At 41.5% G+C, this 27,572-nt stretch overlaps 1 protein-coding gene across 1 annotated transcript; it reads right to left on the bottom strand.

Moving 5' to 3' along the window:
• Positions 1 to 369: 369 nt before the first annotated feature.
• Positions 370 to 27,572, bottom strand: LOC110973101 (insulin-like peptide 7). Its single transcript, XM_022223612.2, has 3 exons — positions 27,212 to 27,572; positions 6,340 to 6,470; positions 370 to 3,248 (listed from the first exon to the last, which is right to left on the bottom strand). Exons 1-3 carry the CDS (start codon positions 27,322 to 27,324, stop codon positions 3,055 to 3,057), a joined length of 438 nt encoding a protein of 145 aa, XP_022079304.1. The 5' UTR covers positions 27,325 to 27,572; the 3' UTR covers positions 370 to 3,054.

The raw sequence follows: 27,572 nt of genomic DNA, 5'->3' as shown, positions 1-27,572 counted from the left end.
CATCGCTTGTGTAATTTGGGACAAAATGATCCTTTCCAGCACAAAAAAAGTAGAGTTCTTAAATACTATTCTTCCAAGTGCACGTAAAAATTCCCATTAGAAGACAATTAACGAAATGCGTGGGGGTGTATGTGAGTTTGTTTCTGCATTCAACTGGGGACCCTGAACAACAGAGGACAATAAGGTCCCCGATTGACAGAGGGTCCCCGATTGACAACTGTGTACAAAACATATGGGTGGTCTTCTAAAAAAGTTAAAGTACAAACAAAAGAGGAACAATAGGGGGTCCCCAGTTGCAGGCAAATACACACTTGGGTGGGTGTGTGTGTGTGGGGGGGGGGTTGAGAAACCACAAAGTGATAAAGAAAGTAGTTTTTATTCTTTATTTTTCATCCTGCAATGATAATCCATACTTCATTTTTTACACGAATGAGATGTTCGTTGTGCTTTTAAAAATAATAAATCATAAAATTTTATTTAAATATAACGAGGCTGCCTCATAATTATGCTTGCTTGATCATCAGATCTTAGTGCCTTTATGCACGTCGAGTCATAAACTTCAAGGTAATGCAAAACAACAACCACCAACGCATAAAATACATATGAGCCTAGGTGACAGAAACTGAAGCAGGAACGCCAGTGCAAGGAGGATGTAGCTGTCTTGGGAGGAGACTCTAAAGGCATTGATTGGTATCTCTATTTTAGAGGTTAAGGGACATACATTCCAATGTCTAACACGTTATTGTTACCTCAAAGGTCTTCAGTGATATTGGTGAACAAAAATATAGCCATGTGATAACAGGAGGTATGGCTTTAGCAAATATTAAAAGGTCTTACAATGCCCTTGGAGTGTGAAGTAGTTCTGTTAATTTACATTTGAGACGACCATCTCCACCGGGAACTAGGTGTGTATAAACGCGACACGGCACGAATGAATAGAAACGGTAATGAGACACAGAAGAAACGACATGAAGCTTACTTTTTTTTCTCTCAAGACAAACTATCTGGGCTTTAGTTTCCAGAAAATTGAACAAGTTTTAATCTTGTTTGTTTCATGAAAGGGGTGGTTTATTTTGATTCATCTGACCAACTGGGACTTCGTTCGTGCCAGGGTGTGTAGGATTGCACAAAGCCACTACATAATAGCTTTACCAATGCATGTACAAGGAACGTGTACGACACTTTATCTTCGTGCATACAGTTAAGGGGGAAATGGTCAAACTTTGTTAGAACATTATATACATTTACCGTGTATACACTTTTTCCACTTATTGCAATTTATCATCACCCGCTGATTGCAAACACTGTGAGAAAACTGAATGCCAGACATGAAACGTTTTCTTTAGCGTTGAACGATGCTATACGAAAATTGTGCACATACTTAGATTGAAGAGGAAAGTCTGCTGTCGCAGAGATTTTCAGAAGTCCCCCCTTTCATTAGTTATTTGCATATCAAATTAGCTATGACTATGAAACCTGGTATCGTGTTAATTAAAAATTTCAGAACCACCTAACCCTTGAAAATCAATCAATCTTACTAACCATCGCCGTAAATAAGACAAGTTTTACCTTGGTATAGGCTATAAGCTTATCAGTAATGATATAGATGTCCGTGCATTATCATATGACATAATATTCTTGTGACAAGCAAATAAGCGAGGACATTCACTGTCGAGAAAACATGTCGAATTCTGCGTATTATCTCCCGAACAAACTTAGGCCTTACGCTACAAATTGAATGAGTAGGGCACTGAAAGATCTTTCACTTGCTTTTTCTCGAAGAAACAAACTGAAAGCCAAACTGGCTCTCCTGAAACTAAAAAAAACCTCTCAGCACTACAGCCTTGCATTCAATTTAACAATAGACTTTACAGGCACTCGTCCAACTTTTTACCACCATTATAATTTTGATGTTGAAGGAGTTCAACAAACAGACCTATTTGCTTCTGAACAAAGTTTGATGTATACACCCAAAATGTACAGGTGCACGAATAAGTAAATGTAAAGGAAAGTGACCTCATATGAATGTGCAAAACGTTCAGTTCAGTAACACCAACAGAGAAACTGATCTGTCATAAATATCCACTGACCCCGCTGAACAGTGACGCAATCAAAATGCGTCAAATTAATGCCGGGTTCACTGCACTTTATCCACGAAGTCATTAGCACTAATGTTAACAAATTGATTGCAATGCGTTAATTCGGTGAAATACATGAATTCAGTAAATATCAATCATTTCAGAAAAAGCAAGGCCGGTTATTTCGGACAGTTTTTTTCGCATTTCCTTCGCGGCCTTTAAGATCCCTGCCTGTTTTCAGGAAGTCGTTAATTGCTTTTAATTCAGCTCTAGGTGACAGAGAGCGCTTAATGCGCAAATGTACCGGATAAACGGGGTGAAATCCTTCGCATGGCTAAAGCTACATTTTTGGCCTGATCTAATTTAACGACAGTCGCTCACAAAAATACTGGAAAACCCTTTTTTCAGTAATACCGTTGAAAAGATGAGGTATTACTTCTCTCTGCTATACTGTAACACTGGCGACTACTCTACTTGCAGCATGCACCCAGTCACCGGGTGCAGCGTCATGAAATATTTCAAGTCATTTTGGATTAGTTCGTCTGTTATCACTCACGGAACGAATAAGCTTTCAAAGAGGGTGTACTCACGTATTATGGGGCAAATATGCAAGCAAGACGAGACCTGACAGTAAGATTGGTTCTTGGATAACTTCTGGAGGGCGCTTTGGTATTTTCTGAAAGACCCCGAACATTTATCTAACGTTTGGTAACCCCAACGAATGAAAATGTTTCATACCAATGATACTGTACATTGGACATACTTCTAACTTTAAAGTGCAGTTTTCTCGCCCAAGGCCGTACGCAAATGATATTGATTAATGGAGGTATATGTACAAGCTTTATGGTGTGCCTTATGGGTTTAATTTCGCAAAAAAAAATTAAAAGAGTGGTAAGTGATTTAAATAATGAGAAAGTATATATATAACAGTCTATTTTACAGAATCGTCGTTGGGTGTAGTGTGCTTGGTTTGTTATTAGCGCCTTCTACCAGGCTTGCCTCGTACGGGGCTACCGTCTTCGTGCTTCTCTCGACCGTGCATGACGCAGTATTCTGCCACCTCCTCCCATACGCACCCTAAGTCTTCGTGGCAACATTCCTCGTTCAGACCGCGTTTTCTCCTTTTGCTTCCGGCCAGGAAGTTCTTGGCCGTCCACTCGTTCAAAAACTCTGATAAAAAAAGAAAAAGAAAGTGAAAAATCGATCAGTTCCTACGAGTTTGCAAAATTCCAAGTCAAATAAGTTTCAACATCTGTTGAAACTTATCGGAGGGCGAGTCTAGCGAAGGCAATACAGGTTTATTTCAACGTATATAACGAAGAACTTAATAATAGTTATATAGCAAAACTTCCCTTAAAAATGTTCAACTTGTATTAGCCGATGGATCAATGACAAGCATTCAAAAGGTCCCTCTGTTCACTGAACGATACCGTAACATGGGGTAACTTTGGGTCATTTTTTACATGTATGTTATCATTTCTTCTCAGTTATTAAAGACAATAAATTTCAATTTCCCTTCTTTCAGAGCGTTGTGATACTCATCTAAACTTCGATGCTGAAAAAAAGGAATTTCAAAATGTATTGGTGTCTTAGGGCTTGAAAAGGGTGACCAAAGTTACCCTGGGCTTGGGTCAACATTGGCCACCATTTGTTTTTAGTCTTCATCAAAGTGGGGCGTGAAAATCCAAATAAAATGGTTACCATGGTTACCACAAACAACGAAAATGTTAAATAATGAATAACGATGATATTTCTGAACAAAATGATACTAAATACGTCCGCATCCACTGTATGTTTGAGAGAATAACAACGTTTCAAACCCTCTAGTGGTTACTGACCAAAGTTACCCCTCTGACCAAAGTTACCCCATGTTACGATATTGTAAAATAGATTGGCTCTTGTGGCGTAGAACATAATCACCATCAGCAAAGGTAATCGATGTACATGCAAACGGAGTCGGGGAAGAGAACACTTTGGAAAAATTCATGAAATCACGACAAATTTAAAACAAGATGGAACCTCACGATGTTTGAATAGTATACTGATGGATTCAGATTGGGAAGTTGGCAACTAGTAGTGAAAGTCTCCAAGAATTTACGAAAAATGCTGACGGGCAAAGCAACATCGGCTACCACATGCCAAATAAATCTTGAGAGTGGGCGAATAAGGTTAAATTTTCCCGTGATTCCGACTGCGCCATTTGAAATTGTTTATGATTATCTCATCTGAATAATCCTACAAAGTCTGTGACCGGTCGAAAGTACTCCACGCTGTCCTTGCACCTAAGAGATCAAACTTGGATTTTCGCCACAACTAAAAATTAACCCCGATTATGCCATGCTTTTTACCGAAACAGACACGTCAAAGACTGTGTAGCCTTGGATGTAATTCGATTGCGCGAGCGCCGTCTGATCGTTTAATGTGTCAGACATAATCGACCTTATCCCCTGACTTGCGAGAAAATCGTTTCTTGTTCGCTCGTTAATTTCTACGGTTCACTTCAAGTGGGTTCGGAGAAAATCGGGGCCGACGGCCAACAGAGTCGTTTGCCAAAATGTCACACGCTTCGCAAAATGAGAGCAAGTTCAAAGAAGCATTATTACACAACACCCAATCACAAGTCGGGAAACCTGAATGACGTAACTGATCTACGTCAACATTTCCGAAAGATTCTTATCAAGAATTATGATTTCCTTTGTTACTGATTTTTTGTTGGGAGGGGATCGAACATCATCTGCTAAATCCTTAACGTTCTTTGTGTGCCCTGAACAAGATTGAGTTCTCTAGAGCCTAGTCCATTGGTGCAAAAAATATTCAATTGAGTGAAATCAATGAAACACATTATTAGCGAGGCGCCCCACAAAGGTGATCGAGGGAGTTGAAGTAAAGCCAGGGGCAGCTACTTGAGGTACATGTACAACTAGCACTTTCAAGCAGGCTATCTGCGAGAGGAAGAGAGAGAGAGAGATAGATAGAGAGAGAGAGAGAGAGAGAGAGAGAGGGGGGGGGCTGAAGCTCCCTTGCTGTCCCCCAGTCTTGTCCCAAAGTATTTTGATTCAATTTACAGCCTTCGGAGTCAACGCTGCCACTGCGTCCGGAGACCGCAAAGGTGCGTCGCTGTTGCTACATCGCCAGAAAACTATTACCGCGGATATGAACTGTACGATCTTCATAAAACGCCGCGCCCAGTCCCCCCTACTGACTCGGGTACATATGACCAACGGGGAATTCTACAAGAAGTCGTGAAATTGATACAATCTCACCGTCGGAAGGGATGGGTCTGTAAATACGCTGATCAGATGCTTAATTTCACATCACTTAACGCTGCACCCAGCGGCAATAATCAGCCATTAAATCGGGACCGCAGCATCAATTTTCCGCCTAACTCAGACAAGTTTCAGGTTCCGACAGAAAGATGACCCAAATGTGGCCCTTGAGGTCTCTAGTCTGCATCCACAGCGAAAAGGAGAATCTACGTCTTCTCAAGAAAACTGTTGATCTGCACGTCAACTAGCAAACCTCTAATTCTCAAACCTACTCAGTGTTTTAGGTGTGCCGTTCTACTGGCTGTGGTATAGGGACTATGACATACATCGAATACTGAAGAAATGTCATAGTATGACATTTAATGGTACTGCATGCAAAGAATATCATCGAACTCCTTATAAGATAGTGGCAATAGACTGGAGGTCAATTTTTTTTAAACCACGATCGAATTTTAAATAGATCTTCCCCTACCTCTCCCCTGGACTATATTCTGCATACTGCTATTTATAAAAATCTCCTTTAGACTAGTACCAAGTGTCACTGAATTAATTCTGTCAAAAGTTTGAAGCAGATGGACACGTATTTGCGCGTCTGTCCTGATAAACAGAGAGAAAAAGTGCTGCACTCGCCCACGGAAGCATTCACACTGGGCAACGTTAGGCCGGAGTCACCATAACGAATAAGCTAATCGACTAAAATTGGGCCTAGACTTTCCTCAGGTGGGCATTGTCTCATGTAAAGATTGCTGATTCATAGAGACGTTCATGTCACTCGAATATCGCAGAAGACAGCTATAAGGCCTGTCCATACGTTGTGCACAAGCCAACACAAACGCGAATCGGTGAGGTCAGACCAAAATATTCGCGGTTAGAATCCACACAAGTTGAACACATTCCAAGTAAAGCGAAATTTTGCCGCAAACATTCCTGACGTCAAATTCGCTTCGCTATCAGGTTCACCCTCAGTATGAACAGGTTTGTAAGAGCCAACTCACCTCGTCCCATTCTTTTGGTGATCTTCCGTATGTCATTCTGGCAGGCTACGTCCCAGACCGGCAGAAGGGCCTCGTTACATGTGTTCACGTGTCGCTCTGTGTTCCAGAGTTTCACCCAATCAGCCTTGCTCCTGCATGCAGAGAACAAATACAGCGCGAGCCACAAATTAAAATGAGAAAATAAGCCCCTCTTCCTGAACCTCTTCCTGAATCAGTTAGAGGAAAGATAAACCAGGAGGCTTTTTGCCGTACAGCGTTTTCCTTTTCAGACGGCGTGCTTCCGTACACCCGAGAACGGATTCTGTAACTATTTTTTTTTTTTGGGGGGGGGAGAATTTGGAAGTTTTCAATGTGGCCTTCTTTGGCCTTTCTGAGGGGTGTGGCTCCTTGTGGCTACACTTCAGGGCTTTTTACACGCTTTTAACTTAAGGGAAAAGAAATAGACCACAAATATGTCCCCCATTGGCGCCCCACGAATCCACTCTTGAACCGACGCTTCATTCGCTGATTCCCGGCAGCCGTTTGAGAACAGCAATACATTGCCGCTGAGCGTGTCTGCCAGGACGCAAGTAGAGTCAGGTATTCAGTATTTGAAAGAATGTGTGAGTTGGTTCACGTTCAGCGGTGTCCTATGCTATGGAAAATTTGCTGTTATCATTTGGCAGTGTGCAATGTCTGTTCAGCTGTAAGCGCCACGTAGATTCAGCAAAAATCTTCACCCCAGGACATCGTTTCCGGACAGGCATATATTCTTGTTTAACTAGGGTTCCATACGCCCGCGGCATTGCTAGTGAGATTTGCTTTCGTTGGCCTGGGGCGATTTCAATTCGCTCGCTGTGTAGCTGTTTTGCCAACATTTTGAAACACCACTGACACCGATAATCCTTCCGAAACAACAGTCAGATTGTTATTCCCTGGAGCCTTCTCCTCTCGGGTTTGGTTTTTTTCTCAATAAACCCTTTGGGAGGCTTCCAACCCACGTTCAACTCCGCCCTCGTCCCTGGCGGCCCTTTCCAGACGATGCAAAACAAACATTTCTAGATTTGTCAACCGAATACATCCCCTGCATATTTGAAGAGCGTTCTGATTAATACACACCTTCTAACATACAGAATCACCCATCAGTTCTTCCAAAGCTGGTGTATGTAAGAAAACCCCTTTATGAGGAATTCCAAAACCTCAACCAGCACAGTGATTGGGTACACTGATTTAAATGAGCAGAGCTGAGAATTTCAAGGTTTGTTTCCGCCCTTCAAACAAATGAAGCCAATAAGAGAATCACAAAGAAAAAAGTCACAGAATGGCTTTAATTTAGAATTTCTATGTTTTTTCAAAGAGTATGCGGTAGCGTACAAATTCACTATTAGTAAAAGAATTAATTTGGGTGATGGAAAAAGTTCAAAAGTACGACTAAAACAGACTGTGCTTAGTATGTTTGAATTAATTTTGCTTCTTGTTAATTAAATTTCTTAAAAGTTCTTGACACCGTTCATTGAATTTCCTTCTTTGTCGAATACTGTCTTTGGTAGCGTGACTAACAACTTTCATTAACCTGATTGTTTCGTGTGTGTTTCAGACGTGCGTAACAATAATAATATCCGTAATTTCCATAGTATTTTTATCTGTGGATGCGTAAGACTGTTTTCCATCTATAGCTGGTTTTCATAGTATTTTTATCTGTGGATGCGTAAGACTGTTTTCCATCTATAGCTGGTTTTCATAGTATTTTTATCTGTGGATGCGTAAGACTGTTTTCCATCTATAGCTGGTTTCCATAGTATTTTTATCTGTGGATGCGTAAGACTGTTTTCCATCTATAGCTGATTTCCATAGTATTTTTATCTGTGGATGCGTAAGACTGTTTTCCATCTATAGCTGGTTTTCATAGTATTTTTATCTGTGGATGCGTAAGACTGTTTTCCATCTATAGCTGGTTTTCATAGTATTTTTATCTGTGGATGCGTAAGACTGTTTTCCATCTATAGCTGGTTTTCAGAGTATTTTTATCTGTGGATGCGTAAGACTGTTTTCCATCTATAGCTGGTTTTCAGAGTATTTTTATCTGTGGATGCGTAAGACTGCTTTCCATCTATAGCTGGTTTTCATAGTATTTTTATCTGTGGATGCGTAAGACTGTTTTCCATCTATAGCTGGTTTTCATAGTATTTTTATCTGTGGATGCGTAAGACTGTTTTCCATCTATAGCTGATTTCCATAGTATTTTTATCTGTGGATGCGTAAGACTGTTTTCCATCTATAGCTGGTAAAGAAAAAAACTGTCCAGAAGCTTGAGACTCAGTCAATAGTTTCCATTCCCGCGCTTTTTAACATTGCCTTTTCCTTTTCTCCTGCCTACAATATTGAGCCTGGCCACAGGAAAAACAAAGCAAGCCCAAATACACAACTGTTACGCAAAAGTAGGACAATTTGCCTGCCTTGTCTCGCTCGAACTAGTCCTAACTCGGGCTTCGTGACCCTAATAAGCGCTTGCTTTCAGCGTTCACGTTTCCGCCCTGTCACTGGGCAGCACTGGATGGCCCAATCTGACAGCCCGCCTGCCAGAAGGAACGCAAAGAACGTGACAAACGCCGAGAAATCTGTGTTGGTTCTGGGGCGGATGCTACCAGAGGACATACGCCGGACTCAGGATGGCACGGGCCTGGCACGGTCGCGGGCGGGCCCTCCTTACGGCACCTCGGTACTAGCATGTGACTGGACCCGTTCAAAAAATCACGAGAGGGGAAAAAACCACTTTGGCCTAGTTTCTGCAACTGGTTCTTTGTTTTTGCTTGGTGTACGCGAATTGTTTTGGACTGCTCTTATTACCAAAATAATATGACTGGAGTAGAATAGTAAACCGTGCATGACGTCAGTGATAAGGGTTGTACGATCTATTACTGTGTGCTGAAAATATTGAACTGTTTATTTACATTTAATGAAAATAGGAAGCATTACAAATTTCGCCCTGCATTCTACAGGATTTGATTTCCAACACTGTATGGAAACGTGTTCCTAATGGTTTGATACAGAAAAAGTGTTCAGTTCGTTCAATTGTTTTGTGCCGTCTCGTATTTTCACACGTATAGTAATACTAGTGTTACAGAGTCTGTGATAGGCGCGAGTAATATGTTAAGCTACACGATTTACTTGGATTGACCCCAGATTATCCTTGCCGTTCTGTGGTTAACGAGAGTGGGCTGACTCCCAGCATCCCAGTGAATCTGCATGCATAGTGGTGCTTATCTGTAGGTAGACTTGCGCTGTGAATATCGTAGGGTTTTCTGTGGTTCAGTTAGCCCTGAAGTTGGTGAGTCCAGGAAGCAAAGCTTTTTGTGCGACACAGTCGGTGTAAGCCGACAGTTATCAACCAATCAACTGCGCTCGTTTTGCTTCTCATCAAGATAACACCACATTTTCCTAGAGTAGGCCCCAAGAAATTGGCAAATAGGGTGTCATAAATTTGTAACCTCACTGGTCTCATAATTAATGGTGCTTGCATATGTTTCTTTGCCGATCGATGAACACGATTTCTCTTGCATCTTTAGAAAAAATCAGGCTAATTTGGTAGAATAAATTAAATAACAGACACAATGGAGCCATTGGCTATACATGTATGGAGATTTACACCGTTGGTAAAGTTTCTTTGGTAACTACAGATATTGCATATATTTTACACAAAAAACATCAAAACAACTACATGGCACTGGTAATGATTTCTGATTAAAACACCCTCCTGGCGTTGTGGTCAACATAAATCTTAGTTCCCTTTTCTGAGTTGCTTTATCAAATAACCTTCCTCGCACAAATCACAATTAGATTCTTTGCTCCCGGGCATAATTTGGGAATGAAAAGACGAATTTCTTCTTCAGGGTCGTTTCTGTAACTGGTCAGAAACGGGCAAGTTACAGTGGCCGAAACAACAAAAACCTTAAAGTTTAAAAGAGTCAGCCTTCGATTTTGCCTGCAGAATCCTCAAACTGAGAATTCTATATGGTCCCTATGGCAACAATGACAGCATTGAATAAGAAAATCGAGATAATCCCGCCTCTAACATTGGTATATCTGCCGTTATCCTTTTGCAACCGCAGCACCAAATGGGTCAACGGGCGAACAAATTGGCAGCTAGATAAACAAAGAAAAAGGGATACTGCGTAGGTTCATTACTTTGCATCGATTTCCCCCGATCTTTGCAAGATCCTCAGATTTAAAATTAAGCACATTTAAAGTATCTCTTCGATTGGAATTTAGTTTTCGTCCAAAACTGTTGAACCTCGCGTTTACCCACGAAACGTATCCAAAAACATGTAATTACAAAGGTTGAAACTTTTGGCCTCTTTTGGCTTTGATAATAACAGCGCGATAAAAAGCTAACTCAACCTTGGCGAGTGCGGACTGATTTGAGCTTCGGCCTGGCTCTCGTGTTGCGCGTAAACGTGCTTAGATATCAGTCCCAGTTGTAAAACGAGATTCTTTACGGGATGTATGAATAATTCTGTTTGGGCAAACTATGCATTCCCGACTGCTTCACGCTGTCACCAACACAGTCGCTAGTTTCAGCACAGGGAGGCCGCGTAGTTCTTTTGCAAATTTGCATTCAACCATCTTCGGGATTGGCCTCCCCCATCTGGTTCCCCTGTGCACTATGCAACGACGCTTTTCAAATATGCATGCTGTACGTATTTCAGGTTGATTGCTAAACAAATTTCTTTACGAGTTCGGAAACTGACTTGCCCACATGGAAGAAATAAATTCATAATGCTTGGTCACGGTAGTTAATCTTTTCAAAACCTTGCATTCTGGCGACCCTGCAGTGTCAGTCATGCTACAAGTGACACAACTCATCTTTGTTGATGACGCAGCCATCATCCTTGCCTGTCCACCATTTGACAGACCTAATGCCATTAAGGGCGAGAAACAACGACTTAATATTCACCCCTTAATTGGACACACGCCGCTCTGGGGTAAGGCTGCCGATGCTTGCCTTTGACAAATGAAGGTGCATATCCCGGCACTTCCACGATCAAATGAAGGAAAGTAGATGAGGCAGGATGTGAAGCAGCTGGAAAAATTCCAAATTTGTGACAAAACTACTTCCATGGCAAAAATGCTACCCCACAAGGAATAACTTCAATTACCCACGCAAAACGCGTGGGTAGCAACATCCTTCGAGCCTTGTCCACTACGGAGCTCCAGACGAGACACAATAACCTTGTTTAGACACTGTTTCATTATCTCAGCATAACGATGTATTACAACGGAGATGCGTGTCTACTCTACATTCTGAGATAAGTCATGACAAAATGCCACCATTCCGTGGTAAATTTTTGGGTTAATCATTACTATCATCCCGAGATCCCGAAATTACGACTTCCTCAATATAGGGCGCCCATCCTGGGGATAATTTAATATACCGTATAAACGATATCTTAGACTAATAAGGAATATCGGTATCCTGCTCGCGGAATCTAGTATCTGGTGATATATCATCTAAGGATGTCACCATTCTGTGATAAATTGTGTCAGAATGCCGTTAATTTTTTTTCTGGACGTCGTTGTCCTTTGAGAATTTGGTCGTCATCCCGAGATACGAAACGTTAGGAAACTGAGGTCCTGTCTTCAGTACGTCGCCATGCCGTGACAAATTATTTCGGCAAGTCGACACCCTGCCTCGTATAATTTTATGATGCCATCCTGTTATACCTAATGTTGGGATCTCAACAAGTCGGATGGCAATTCCAGAGCTCCGTAGTGAATAGCGTCTCCCACGGTGAAGGTATTTATTTCAATCGCGTGTCAACGGTACTGGGACAAGCATAAATCGGGCTTTCCCAATTCCCGTATAAGTTGAACTCATGTCTAATGTTTCGAAAAGTGGCATCTACATGTACACCATTTACTTCAAGCATTACATTACACGGCGATAGCTGAGTTGGTTATCCACACCCGCTTCCTGTCTGAAAGAAGTTAATATCAACATGAGCAACTCGGAACTCTGCGCTACTTCCGTTCGAACTATGCTGGATTTGTAGGTAAACGGAGGCACAGTTTCCTCCCATTCAACCTGCGCAAGCCTGGAGATAAAGTGACAGGGCTGCGACGCCTTTCAAAATGACCAAGGAAATGAATTACCGATCTCTGCTAATTATTCGTCAGAACGAATTCGGTGACAAGACCGTGAAATTGTTTTCTGTTACGGGACACTTTGAATGCCCCGCGGCACTGTCAAGCCAAAGGTGTGTGTGTACCGAAGGCAAACAGCAGGCTGTTCTGTCGGGCGTTTTGCAAGATCTCAAAGTAAAAAACCAAGAATTGGTGTACGCGACAAAGCAGCGGGATTGGGCGCACCTTCTTGGTTTTCCACGCAAACAAATTCATCTCCCAATTGCTTTGTGAACTCATAACAATTTAATATTGGTAAAGCCTGGCCCCTGACGACGGTACTTTTGGTTAAAAGTTGTCTTTACAAATTGATAAAGCTGATTATTGAACAGGTGGACGAATTGAGCGCCATAGTACTTGAGTTTCAGCGGGTTTGTCCTCGTTAATTTATTGACGACAGCCACACACATGCAAGGTTTCCTCGGTCTAAAAAGCTGAAGAACTGTATGTCAAGGTTAGTGGGTTACGTGAGAAGCATACACAACATGCGGATTTGAAACCTGCTTACAGATAATGCGGATTTTCCATTATGTGGATTTTTATAACGGTTTAAATTTTCTACCTGACGATTGGACTTCCTTGGATCGGCTGTGGGTCAGAGCATTTGCACTTTTTGTTCAATGCAAGGTTACAAACTAGACTCACTGTATCACACGTTACTGAACGTGGGCTGTCTTGGTTCATACTGCGTTACTCAAGGTATTCTTATCGTGTGCATGGTCAACAGCTAATACACACTTGTCACCATGGATCGGTGAAGTTGTTGAGAAATTCTATCCAAATACGTGGATGGCAAACTCTTAACCAATAAAGCACATTTTAACCATCGACATACGGTATCTTTATCAATAGACCCAGGGACTTTGCATTAGGTAAACAGCTTGGAGTGAAATGATACATATTATCTTTAAAAGAAAATCATCGACGGTGTAATTTGTTTAAAAAATCAATATTGATTTCGCCCCGCTCGGGGAGACTGTTAAAAATAGGATGGCTGTACATGCACATTCATTGGTATGTGTGTGTACAGTAACTCGGTCATCGCTCTCAAGATTTACTGCCAAACCCAGACCAACCTTTTTGGAGAGAGAAAGAGGGGGGGGAAGATTCCATTGGAAAGGCTGTGATAAAAATTCTTGACGGCGAGCAATTTCTCATAGCTTAGGGAACTGAAGAAGCCGGTTCTGTTTTTACTTACATATTGCAACAGTAATCTTTTCAGTTAGTTGACTTTTTCCCAAATTCAATGTCAAATCTAAAAATGCTTATCTGCGATCATGTGTTAATGAGCACAGAACACTTTGAACTCATTCATATTTTGGGGGATTTTTTTTTAAATAGCTAATTGACATTTGGCGAAAGCATGAATACGCAAAACCAGAACATTAATCGTTGTAAAAACTGACTTCATGTAAAATCTGAATCTAAATCAAAATAATTGGCAAGGCATCAATCAGGAAACATCATACCCACTTGATAACGGTTAGATTGGAGCCCAGAGCCGGACGTATAATCTCTTTAGCTTATAGGAAAGTCATTTGAAAATTATTCCATATTGGGGCAACAATCGTAATTGGAAGGGTATTTCATTTACAGTCACAATACTACCATCTGATGTGTCCAATAAAAAAGTTTATTAAAAGAGTGTGATTTCGATATTTTTGAGACTTTGGATTCAAACTGAAATATAAGTAATTCAAAGTTTCGTTATCAATTATGTAATTTAACAATGAATCGAATTAAGTTCACTCTACAGCGATAATAGAACCATGAATGACATTTCATTTATATGGCGACCATAATGTCTACAATTTACCCTGACTCTAAAATACGTGCAAGGGAAATATATCGGTGCAGGGGCGTTCAGTCAACTTAAGAAAAAAAATCCTTAATGCATAGAGGGAAGAAACAATTCGTCGAAAATCAATTGGCTGATTTCGATAGGAAAGCAATATTGAACACAGACTGAGTGTATGCTCAGTACAAGCACTTAAAAATCGTAAGTCGGTCAAAAGAGGCCAATTGATCTCGGGCGCTCCGCGCAATCAATGACCGATGCTCAAAATTGACGGCTGACGTTATCTAATGGTGCTGTATGCAAAAGCATGAAGTTACTTGTGTTTCAAAGGGTAACGAGATAGTGTCGCTCGATGGCCTGTAATTGGGAAATGTCGGTAGGCATTGCATGACCGGCGTGGATTTACTGTTCGTCATCGTCACTATAGGTAATCAAGACGTCGCCATTGTGAAGTGGCCGTCAGCAATAGTATAATTCTCACACTAAGTATACTTCACTTCCTACCTTCCTAAACTCATTAAGTCGGCCCCTCACTTCGAAAATGTTAAGACGTGCCTTTAGATAATGTATCACACCCATGATACCCCGGTATAATCTAATATTGCTACGGCGCCGAATACTGTATGGTTCAGTGGCATTTTCGCGATTTGCGTTCTTGACATGACAAAGATTCTCCTTCTCAAATGATGCATAGTTTATTATCAGCATCACCGGTACTGATTCAATTTGATACCCAGTCCCCCGTGACAAGAACTATTACAGTTCGTACTTAACGGTTATGGAATTAATGATCCGAGCAGCCAATATGAAGTGATAAACGGCTTTGCCATGCGCCATCTCAAAGTTAATGAGCGGAAAAGCTTTTAAGAAGTAAAAACCCAAAAGGGGTGTTTTTCAGACCACCCACTGAAATGGGCAGCGATTGCAGTCCTGCGCTGCTGTGCAGTGCGTCGGTTGCACAACGGTGACGTATATGCAGCGGTTTTGGTGCACCACAAAGTGACGTACCGTCAACAGAATGTGTACACACGATACGTCAGTTTGTGAGGCAAACGGCAAATTACGGTAACCATAACAACGGTGAAGTAAACTCTGTGCTGACTGCGGCTGGAATTTTGCCCCAGTGGGCAACGTGTATATGGGGAGAAATTAAGGAATTTTGGACCAAGTTGTGAGGAGAAAAACTGTCCTCATAACGAAATATGTCCCCACTGTAGGCTTAACTCTTGTTCAATATTGCGTGTTGTCTCTTCCACTTTGGCGCCAGTATGTGGGTGTGAACGCATCACTTACGAAATGCATTCTTTGAAAAACCCTGCAGCAACGAATATGATAGATCTTGTAAAAATAGCCATTTCATCAGATTTTTCAAAAGAAAAACATCACACAACTCGCTTGCAATAGAAATTATTCTCCCCTTTCATTCAGCACCAAGACTTCAAATGATAAAAACCTCCCAGTGGGAGTGGTTTTCCCTTTCAGTCATGCAAACATCGCGTCTGAAGTGAAAACAACGAAGCTGTTATTAATGCATTGGACAAGTAGCGAGAACAATCTTCAATTAGCAGAAACGAAAGAAATCGATTGTGTGCAAAATAACTATGTCTTGCATGGTTTCGAGTGTTTATCACCGAGCCTATACAATTTCCATTTTACATGCTTCAAAATGTATCGATTTACCTCCCTTAGTTGCCATAGGTACCCAATTTTGTGGAACCAAATAGATATCGTTAGTTTTTTCGACGGTCGTAATTATGAAGCGTGTGATGGCTGTAACTTTGTATTAAGAAAGTGAAGAAATTTCAATGTGCCGTTTTTAAAAATTGAACAAACAAATTTGGATCAATTTTTAATGTGTCTTTTCAGTTATGACGAGTCTTTTAAATCGCAAATCAACCACCTGTCGTTCGGAAAGAAAATCCATAGTTTTATGTACAAAATATTAGAAAAAATATCTTGCACTTTTCTGCTGTCAGAGTTCAAAATGTATGCGAAATATTAAAACGCATGCAGATTTAAATGTAGGCATATACTTTCACTGTCGGTTTCCTCTTCTTTCCCTATTGTATGCCTCCATCCCCGGAATGAAAAACAACATATGATGAAGTACCGCACTTAAATCGAACTCTTATCGGCTTGATAGTGAACGTGGTGTCTGAAAGGCCACGTGTTTACGTTCATTTGCCTACATGTGCTCCAGAAGGCGTTTGCAATTGAAATATTGCCCAACGAAAATTGTCTTTGTGGCAAGATTGGCTTTTAGTCCGGGGAAGCGCTCTGGGGGCGGCACGCACAAAGTGGCTGCTCTGCGAGCTTTTTTTCTCCCCATGAATTTCTTCGACCGTGGAGTCCGGGCACGTACGGCACCCTGCTACAACTCACTGTGAAAAGTGCTCGCGGCATTTTACCAATGACTTGTTAATAGACTTTACACTTGCTGTGGTGACGGCTAAATGACACTTCCTTGGAAAATGGAGTGCTAGAGGACGCGATGACCACACAAGAACAAGTACAGGAACTAGACAAGTAATGCCTTCCAAGATAGCTATCGCTGCTTCAAGGTCCATCCCACATTGCAAGACCTTTATTGTAGGCCGATAACGAACACCCACAGCACAAAGAGTACAGAACAGCCGTCAGCAAACCGGCATATTCATTAGAAAGATAACTAGCCTCAGGCGAAATAAATAATCATCATGGCACCGCCCTTGCGTGACACGAGCTTGGAAGAAGGCATAGACAGACATGAGCTGCTAAATTCAAAGGTGTGAACATTCCTACCCGCCAACACGTTGGGACTTGTATCTCAAAAACAAGGAAATTTTGTCAAGCAGCAGATTAGTTTCTGCAGAGAAATTCTTTTAGCTGAGGGCTAGCTAATCACTCCTTAGGACAAAGTTGGCATTTGACAAGAATAATAAAACTATTTCAGAGATCGGAGATCGGTCGGACATTTCCCTCTAAGGTGAGCAGGTGAATGCCCTTCACTTATATAGCAAGCCATCCACAAACGATCAGACAACCAGACTTTCTTAGCAACCTATCCCCATAACATACCCCATGAAAAGCACGTCTTCAATGGAATGAACAGAGCCACTCCTCCATGAAGTGAGATATCATTCCCATCAAAATGGTTTTTTCTCACACGGAATCCAGTGCCACATGCTCATCACAGGCTGGCGGGTTGAGGCTCTGACGTTCATGTGAACACGCAGAGAAGAAGTTCATCGTTTGTGCCAGTTCGTCGCATGTCGAAATAAGTTTGTGACTGGACCTCACAATGATTACCGGTGACCAACAAATTAGGACGGCTCTTCGGGTTCATTCAGCTGTGAACGTCCCATTGACCGTAAGGCAAAACAATACACCCAGCGAACCCAGCGGAACGATGGAGTAGAATATGGAGGGAGCCAGCCAGAGTAAGGGCACCTCGTACGCTGTACATGTATACAGCCACGCCTTCAGTGACGAGAACGGAGTTAAAAGCGAACCACGAAGGACAGCAACCCTGCAAATCACAGCCCACGCTTCGGTAGACATGGACACAGAGACACCACTTCAAATACGTGTAACAAGACTTCCAAAGCACGGTTTATGAGACGGACGGACAGTCCACCATGGAACGACAACATGTTTCGAAGTTCTGTTCTACAGTATGAAGTCGATCACTCTTTTAGTGTTCGATTTGCTTCACTTCAGAGACAGCGAACGACCTTGGAACATCAAAGGTATTAAATATAGGGTAATGGTTTATGCCAGGTGACGTATTAGGCCATAACCCTCACTTTGACCAAGTGAAGCTAGTGCTTACGTCTCATCCAGAAAGCAAGTTCTTAAACGTACGACGACCTTTTCTGATCAAGACGAAGGGAACATGCTAGAGCCCGAACAATACAAGTGTCAACACCATTCATGACAACTGCATGTCGACATGTGATTTGCTGATGGTCATTTCAATTATATATCTTTGATGAATTTACAAGGAGGATTGTGTTCGCGGTACTACTTAAGATACACGCATTGAACACACATTGAACTAAAAATATTGTACTAAACATTAAATACACATTATTGATTTAAATTAGGGGAACGAGTGCTTTAGACGTCTAAATAAAACACCCTTTCCGTTCGCATATCAATAGTTGACTGCAATATTTTGTTATCAAAAGAAAACCTTACGGGCGAAGTTCCAGGAGTGATTTTATTTCTACTCGGGGAGGGCCGATATGATAAAAGTTTGAGGACCTGGGGCTGGGATATTTTTGGAATAATTTTGCAAATTCCAGGAAAAGATGGGGTGCTTGTTGCATATAGGCAGGGGGTGTCACAAGGTGTCAGTAACCAAATTTTCTGAAAGCTAGAAAGTGCTTGCGGGGTGCAAAATGCTGGCTGGATACCTTTGTTTTACCTTTCCCGCGTTACCGAGTCTGAATCTCACCGGAGGACTGAAAAAGGTACCGCATTTTCTCTATCAAAACTTCCTATCAACGTCTTAATGTCTCAATCTTTAATCTAGCCTGACCAAAAACAACACAGTGTTTCCCTTCAAATTCATTTTGCTGTTTATTCAAGTGTTTAGCTTGTATGCTCAATAGACGTCATCAGTGGGTCGTTATAAACTGCGAGAATGAAAAATAATTACTCCCAGAGTCGCAGATACCGTCAGTGTGGCTGATTAAAATAGTGGAAAGAATTGAGGAATGTCGATCAGTGTTCTCACAGCTACTCTCCATTTTTTGTTCCCAGCCTAACCGAGGGGCTGGTCTCCATCTTTCCCCGAGGCGATTAATCTCCTAACAAGCGAGCTTTATCCAGTTGGGTATGCAGCACCGCAGCCCAACAGTCATGTCGTTACAGGCACACGGTGACGGCCACCAATTCTGTCCGCTCCAGTTCCAGCTTCCAGAAGGTGTTGCCCGCCCAAAATAAATCAATGTGTTGCTTTCAGTTTGGTCGGTGGTGGGTCCAACGTGCGTGTGTTAATATCACTTCCAAGCTGCTGCGGTAAGAAAAACACGCACCCTTACAACGTATACACTTCGCATGGAGCAACCGACACCGATACTAGCAGTTCCTCATGAAAAAAGAAAAAAAAAGATATAAAAAAATTCAATTTCTCGATTCCCCAGGAGAAACGTGTGTAAATGACCGTGAAATGTTGAGGCGTTCAATTAATTATTATGGAGATGCGCCAGCGTACCGTAATTTAGGATACTGTCCTCGGCAGAAGTCGCCTGAAGGGAAATTTATACGATGCATTGGATACATATTATTCAGCTGAGCTACCGAACACGTTGACAGATTAAACTTGCTAGCATTTCTACTTATATATATATAAGGGTGATACGGTGTCATTCGGATTTTTTTTTCAGATATCGTTGTTATTGATATCAGTTTTGACCAAACAGTGAATTACGAATTGGTGACGTAAAGGAAACCAATCAAAATATTCTGCAAATGTACAAACTGAAGTAAAATTCCTGGAAAAAACTAAATAAACGAAACAAAAACCAAACCAAACCAAACCACAAAATCCGATGTTCAATTACCTGTCGAAAGTCCCGGTACTCAACTGCGCCCATGCATAAGATGATAACATACAAGCATAAATTACAGTCACTTGCGAAGCATTTTTCAGGATCGTTCACACATGGGCATCACGGAATCAGACAATTTCCAATTAAAATGTACCACTATAGATTACACACAAAATCTTTGGAAATTCAAAAACCTGACAGTTATGAAACAAAATAAACGCTCATCGGGTAGCACAGAATAAGTCACAAAAAAGCCGAACGGACTACAACAAATACATGTACATTTTTACACACGATGAGAAACATCTCCAATCAATATGCTTCGACTCACTCTAGCTTTAAATCAGTATCTCTCACAACAGACAAGTAGGGTTTACGACTTTTGCTCTCGAATGGTGCTAGTTTAAATTATTCCTTAGATTTCTGTGATGCACAGTCTACCATGATCTTCATTTATTGCATTTAGGCGTAATATCGTTTGTAGAATTGTTCTCTAGAAATCTCCCAGGGCCCTTAAATAGCCAAAAGACGATCGATCAAAGCCTCTTGGAGAGGAGTGTCAACTTGTCCTAAAAATTGCTTGACAGTTTCTCTCTGTAAACTCATCCCAAGCAAGAAAAACGGGAACGTTTGGCATTTTGTTGTGTGCTTGGCCTTACGTGAAAAAAGTCACGCACGCGAACTGCCGCATCTTCCGTAGATAACAAACGTATGTCGCTGCCGCGCGCTCGGCCCAGCTCAAATTGCGTATTCTGTTAACGGTACAAAAGCCACTGATAATGTTAACATTCACTCATTTGCTGAAATGGCATATCATGCTTGTTATATACCGTTTATATGGAACTGAGCAAGCTGAAAGAAGCGTTATAAATTTGTTTTAGTATAAGCCCTAAAACAAGGACACCCCCTTCTCTTCTATACCTGGCACGAAATGGGACAGACGGGTACGCCCCCCCCACAAGTCCATTCCCTATACACACTTCAGCCTATTGTCGCTTAACACATCCCCCTAAATGTCTGAAAAAAAATCCTGAGATACCAGTATGACAATAGCCAACACAAGGGGGGTGGGGCTCTCTCTGTCCCATAGTTTGCTTCGTATGCTCTCTTCCGGAACGCTCATTACATAAGTAGTTGCACCAGCTGTGTACTGCAAAACGCCTGCTCTTTGAATGCCTTTACATTTACGGTACCTCTGGCTCCTTCTAGGATGTTTTGAGGTCATGATATCGCAGGTCTATCGTCTTTTACGCAGATCTTAAATCAATTGGACCTCTTCACAGAGGAAATGCTAATCCACATCTGGCTAAAGGTACAACCGAACCATGGGAAACCATATATCTAGGCAGACATAGTTCAGGCTTGTTAGTAATGAAAAGCCTGTATTCTTACATATAAGATGTTAGAGTTTATTGTTTTTGTCTCGAATTAAGCACCTACCAAGAAAGGTGCGAGAGATCCTATTACTACCACTTCTAAACAAATGAAGAAGAGCAAACCAACAACACGCACTTGGACCGCTCTCTTCTGAAATCTAACTACAATGAACAAAACAATTTGATTCCGTTTTGATTTGGGTGCAGACGTCAGATTGAGCAAACATCCAATTTGTCACGTCTTGACACAAGCATAGCGAATTTCCTGCCGTGGACTCAAATTCCCAGGAAGTGACAGACATTTCAAGTTGAGTAGAAAATTGTCTTCCATACACCCTTTATCAAGTTTCAACGAATAGCGAAAGAGAAGGCACTTCCTTTGTCAGGTTGAAAGAATTTAGCCCTCAAATTTAATTGCAAGTGTATAAGATGTCTTGGATTTAAAATGAATCGATTATTGTGAAATCGCTTTTTCCCAGGATATACAATACAAATCATCGCCCCATACAGGTTCCCGAATAAATGACTGGATTATTTTTAAAGATGTTAGAATAATAATTTATACATCATACCTACGTACTTTCAAACTTTGCACCAATGGAGGTTATTCGCCCAGGCATGCTATGACGCGGCACTTTTTACAATTAACAATACCCTTTGGGAAATGATCGATTATCAGACTGTAAAAAGATCATGACTCAAATAACCTCATCTCCATGGTGTCGGGCAGTGTGCCCCACTGCTACCCTGGTATTAGATCCAAAAACTTTTGATACGTATGTTAATGAGAACGAGTGTGGTGTCTGACCGTGCTTTCAATCAGCGTTCGTTTGGTTTGCGGTGTCTGCTTTTATCGCAGAGCCAATAGACCGATTGCGCTCGCCAAATCACGTGACCTACAGTAGGTATCACTCCCATAGCGAAGTGTGTTTTGAGTGTTGTTTACAAACAATAAAGCCTACTTACGGTATAGTATTAGACTATGGTACTTACCGTCGGCTTTATTTTCGGTCAATGATATTTATGAAACACTTTGCTTACGGTGTTCGTTATTTAGTACCCACTATAGGTCGCGTGACTTAGCAGGCACAATCGGTCTATTCTTCGTAGCGTATTGTATCGAGGAGCGCGTTCTTTTCGACGAGAAAAATTAAAATCTCTCATCCAATCTCATCCAACCAATATGCAATATCACTTTTTTAATAATTAGAATCAATACTCAAGATGTAATAATTCACAGCAAAAGTGCAAACACGAAGTACAAGCTGAAATAATAAACACCACATACACGAGGTAAATCCTTTCCTCACTGCTATTGCATCGAATCAGGATACAAGAAAACCAGGGTTTACTATTGAAAGCCAAGATGGAAATAAAGTAACTTCTAGGAACGAGGTTGCAGCTAAAACACATTTTCACAGGTAACCTCTTTCATTTACTCGACCAAATTCTACAACCAGAAATCCATCTGTGTGCGAACTTCAGCTTATAACACAAGTCGCTATGCCAAAACTGTTCTTTGTGTTCTGGTGTGGTGGTCGAGTTTGCTTTTTACATTACGCACCGTGTTTCTCATGGAGGCTATTTTGAAAGCCGTCTGACCTCAAGAAAGAAATGACGGTACAAACTTTGAAATTTAAGTTGCAAACAGCTCTTACAAATTTTTTTCCGTAACTCGACTGCAGTGCAATTTATTGATGCCCAGCCACGGCATATCTTATCAATACAGTGGGCTTGGGACGGAAACGCAGGATGTGTGAAGTAGTTGAGAAAATGGAATCAAGCTTTAACTGGGCTTAGCCAGCGTGTTTTGGTAACCTCCCAAATCCCCAGCTGGCAGGCGAGTAATCAGCCGTAATTGTGTTTTCGTTGTTAGCACAATATCAGCGGATGACCGTGGAATCGACTGACGATTCATACGCAGGGAACAGAACAGGCACCCCTAGAGTACTGCTGAAAATTAAATAATGGTAACAGCTTCCGGAAGCTTCGTACACGGGTGTACTGAAAGGATGTTTTCTGTAACGGTGTACTTGATCATTTAGTATACCACAGCCCAATGCTTGAATTGTATGAGTTGTATGCTTGAATTGTAAGAAGTAAATTGCGCTTGGATATGGGTATTTCAACACCTTATCGTATTTTACGTTTACGGGTTTGATTTTACTTCCAAGACAAATCGGCCCGACCATTTATCCCTTGAAGATAACTTTGGTTTTAAAGCAGGTATCCGTGAGGATCTTACTTCAGGCAATACTCTCTTGCAGTCACAAGATCTTAACCATCGCCTCAACTCCCAGACAAATCAGAGAGATCACCGTTAGTGATAACCCATTATATTCGTTGAATCATACATAGACCTACAGCGTGCATTTTCTTACATTGGACAGTATTGTGAATATGTTTCACCAGATACTACATTAAACCATGGACCGCCGGCAAGGTTTGAAACTTTCCCATATCACCTCATCCATATTAATACTGAGGTCCAAGTACATGAACATTATCAGTCTGAGAGTAGTGCACATATTTACGTCTCTGAAAAATTGACACTAATCCCTCGGTAGGAGATACTGGTAGCCTATGGACCTTATTCCATGTACATCAATGGCCACGAGCCAAGGAATTTTTGACATTGGTGAACAATTAACAGGGGTCTTAACAGTCGAAACCCTGAGCGTTACGGTTGGCTGATCCTACAAACACCTAGGTGTAGACAGTGATGCGCCTCATTAACTCTGTGGGTGTTCATCAATATGCCGAGTTTTTAAAGTTGGGCAGCGGTTCAGTCTCGGACTGCACCGTGTATAACTAGAGATAATTACTTCAAAATTATTTACTGTCTAATTTAATGCATTTCTGCTCTGATCTGAATTTCGTTAGACTGCTCTCGGACTAAATTAAAACTGGTAATTGTTTAGTTTCCCTACATATACTTCAAGCATCCTCCATCCTGTTACTATGTCTGTAGGCCACGCCCACTAGCGACCACAGAACCGTGTCGTATAAATTGGGTGTGGGATGATTGGCAGGATGACAACTAAGTGCCAGTGTGGTTCATGGGTTGATCTAGTCCACTCAACATACAGATGGGGGAGGGACAGGCGTATCCAGGTCTTGGGTCGGAGGGGAAGGACAAAGTAGATTTTTTCCAACAACGACTGCCAATTTTAAATATCAGTATAAAAATTCCCACCCCATCCCAAGTTCAAGCGGTAGTACCGTTTCTCTAATGCTGGTGATTTCAATGCCTAAAAAGAAAAGAAAATGAAAATAAAATAAAACAAACAATTCAACATGTCTCCAGGGGAAAATCTGCCCTTCCCGGATACGCTACTGCCGAGGGATAATGACGGCTCATAGAAGATTTATGGACACAATACCCAGGACATTAATGGGCTTTTCTTTGGCGTGAATCGAAAAACTTGAGAATATTTATAAGACTGATGAACAATTAACAAAGCCTTAGCAGTCTAGCCTTGACCGTTGTGGCTAGGGAAAAGAGATTAAGTCAAGACTATCTTTAAAAAAATGATGCCATTGTACTCTGCAGATTCATAATAGGTCTATTTGGTGATAAAAAGGTCAAATTTGGATAACTCAAATTGAGGCAATAGTGTATACAACTGTAGAGGAGCGAAAACAGCAGAACGAAACAGACTTGATGAACTGGTCGGTGGGAGGCATGAATTAATCTCAGTGGGCCTAACCAATGACTGATAATTACTGTAGTAAGGACAGTTCAGTCGTGGAAAACAATTCGGGTAACCGTAAAGCCAATCATGAATGCTAGTACACTTAGCCATATTGCTCTGCTTGCTTAGTCTAGATCTCTCTTCTACCAGATGGATAAAAAGGACGCACTGCCAGCCATCTTTGTGGTTGCTTTTTATTTATTGCGCCATCTCCATTTATTCTTTGGAGCCAAAAAAGTAGTGCAATAAACTTATAAGCAGACGCTGTTTCTTTTGTTTGCGTGTGCTTGTTTCTGTCAGTTCACTGCATTTTCTAAATTCTCACAAACCCCTACATCAGAAGCCTCGTCATAATTTGCATACGTGGAATTATAGTGCAGAAATTGCAATACCACGCCAAGACGGGATACACTGTCGGCATACAAACTTGATTTGTTTATGTACTACCTTTTCTGCCATGTAGGCCTTGGCCTATAATCAAACACTCCGGCTATTGTTTCTTTTTAGTGTAAGGATTGGACTATTTATGGAATCATCGATTTTCTTGCAGTCTGCGTACCTGGATAATAATCCCTGGTGGAAGATCTTTATTACGCTGGCATCTTGAATGCACACAGGCATACAAGGTTCTTAGTTCTCTCGATTTAATGAACACGGCCACCTTGCTAGTGAATACAGCGGGCCTTAGGCTCCAGCAACCTCGTCGGTATGCTCTGCCAATTCCCTCCCCGCAAAGCATGCATGCACCGTTGGGGGTACACTTTGAATTAAGTGGACCAGATTTCCTTGTCAAAAATGCAATGCAGAAAACACTGGTGTATCTAATGCAAAAGAATTTGATTGTGTATAGTGGAGCGGCATTGCAAAACTGATTTTCCATTTTTGCAAAAGCACGGAGAATAGAGATTCTGAATGTCAGTGAGTTTATTGATCAACACAACTGATCTGACTATCTACCGCTACTAATAAACGAGTCTTACACAGCAAAATGACATCGCATGAAACGAAGTAATAAATACATTATCGTATTAGGAGCCACATATGCCAGGTTTGTAAGCGAGGCGCAATTTCAATGGAGTTGAAGTCAGCATTTTCCCTTCGATGAAACCAACGACAAGGCTACAAATTAGGGCAGGAAAGTAAATAACCTTTCAAATCGGATCTTTTCCTGTAAGAAACAGAGAAAACAAGAAAAAAATACCGTGCAGGATTCGAATTACAGGACTTCCTCCATAGTATTCCTTTACCTTTCCCTCTATAAGTCAGCTCGCCAGACCTCCCTCTTTCCTTTTTTTGCCCATGACCTTATAGAACGCTGATGAAGCTGTTACTTAGGCAGAAAACAAAACATCGTCATTGCTATTTGTTAACAGCAGTATAGGTTGCAGGATCGGGTGTTCAATACCCCTAAAAGGACAATCAATTGTAATCCCTTAAACTTTGAAGACTTTCTGTCAAAACACTAACTGCTGACATTACAGCAAATTTGGTCAACACTTATCAAAGTTTACCAAACTCATCTACTGAATGTAAGAAATTTCGTAGCAATTGTCGAAATAGCATAAACATTGCTCCACATTTCCCAACCAACTATTCTATTTTGGAACCCTGATACCTTTTGTTTCCTAATATCAACGTGTCACCGATTATACTGTCACGCTCACCCATGCCGATTTATATCGAATAGCCCGGTGAATGGTACAGTACATAAATTCTACTGATGAGGTGTCACATTGGTGATGTTAGCGCAACGGTCTTTTTTATCAGAAGAAACGGGGCGGTGATCACAAAGGTGAGCTTGCATATCAGAAAGAGATTTGATACGGGAAGGCCGGAAGAATGATCGAAAATATTGATTAATTTCGTGAAGAAATATATACGAGTTCAAACATGATACCTGATGACCAAAGGTGTTGTGGTCATCTGACAAAGGTGTTTGACTAATAACCTTACGATCCGCCCCTGCAATGCAGGTGACTTAACATCCACGTACGCGTTACGCGACAAGCGAGTCGGAATTTGCTTTATGGTCTTACAAGTAAATAAACATATGCTATCTAAACTTATTTTAGGTGTACCGGGTTTGAAATAGGCAGAAGTACCATCAGTGAAAGGTTATATGTAGTTAAAGAACAGCATGTTAATTAATAAAGTGGTTGACTGAATATAGAGAAAACATGCAGTTGCAAAGTTATGCAGTCACGTATCCAATCTCTAACCTGACAACGATACCAGGCAGTTCAACAGACGAGATAAAGCCGCACCTTTGAGAAAAAGTTACAAATCCAGAGAGTGCATGGAAATTACCTGGAGTTCCACTGTTCCACGGGCAAGTGAGGCGCAGCGGCTCTAAGGCAAGGGAGAAGCAGAAGTAGAATGGCCGTAGAGACCTTGATGCGAAGCCCCATCAGCCGATCCATCTAGACCGAGCTCCTAGCACAAAGTGGATATCTGACGCTTTTCAGTGTGCAGTTGAGAAGCATGCTGCGTACGGGATCAGCACTTGTAGGCAACGTGCTAGGAGCTTCTCTTTATTCAATCGCACGGTGTGGGTGTGTATATTTATATCTGTGACGCCTGGTGCGCAGCTTGATATAATGTTGCCAACCGTAGCGTTCGGGGCTCCGGGCTTACTCTACAACGCGGCCTCCGTTTACCACTCAACGAG

This window comes from Acanthaster planci, linkage group LG03, assembly GCF_054643075.1.
Source record: "Acanthaster planci isolate LZ-2023a linkage group LG03, COTS_SCS, whole genome shotgun sequence".
Lineage (NCBI taxonomy): Eukaryota > Metazoa > Echinodermata > Asteroidea > Valvatida > Acanthasteridae > Acanthaster > Acanthaster planci.
Note: the sequence above shows the minus strand (reverse complement) of the source record. Positions and strands in the feature narration are given on the sequence as shown.

What these genes read in the sequence shown, in the direction of transcription:
- LOC110973101 (XM_022223612.2), bottom strand. Translation starts at nt 27,324, where the DNA reads ATGGATCGGCTGATGGGGCTTCGCATCAAGGTCTCTACGGCCATTCTA. An exon ending in GTGGAACAGTGGAACTCCAG is followed by an intron (nt 6,471 to 27,211) that starts GTAATTTCCATG and finishes CTCTGCATGCAG; the next exon opens with GAGCAAGGCTGATTGGGTGA. An exon ending in CACCAAAAGAATGGGACGAG is followed by an intron (nt 3,249 to 6,339) that starts GTGAGTTGGCTC and finishes TTTTTTTATCAG; the next exon opens with AGTTTTTGAACGAGTGGACG.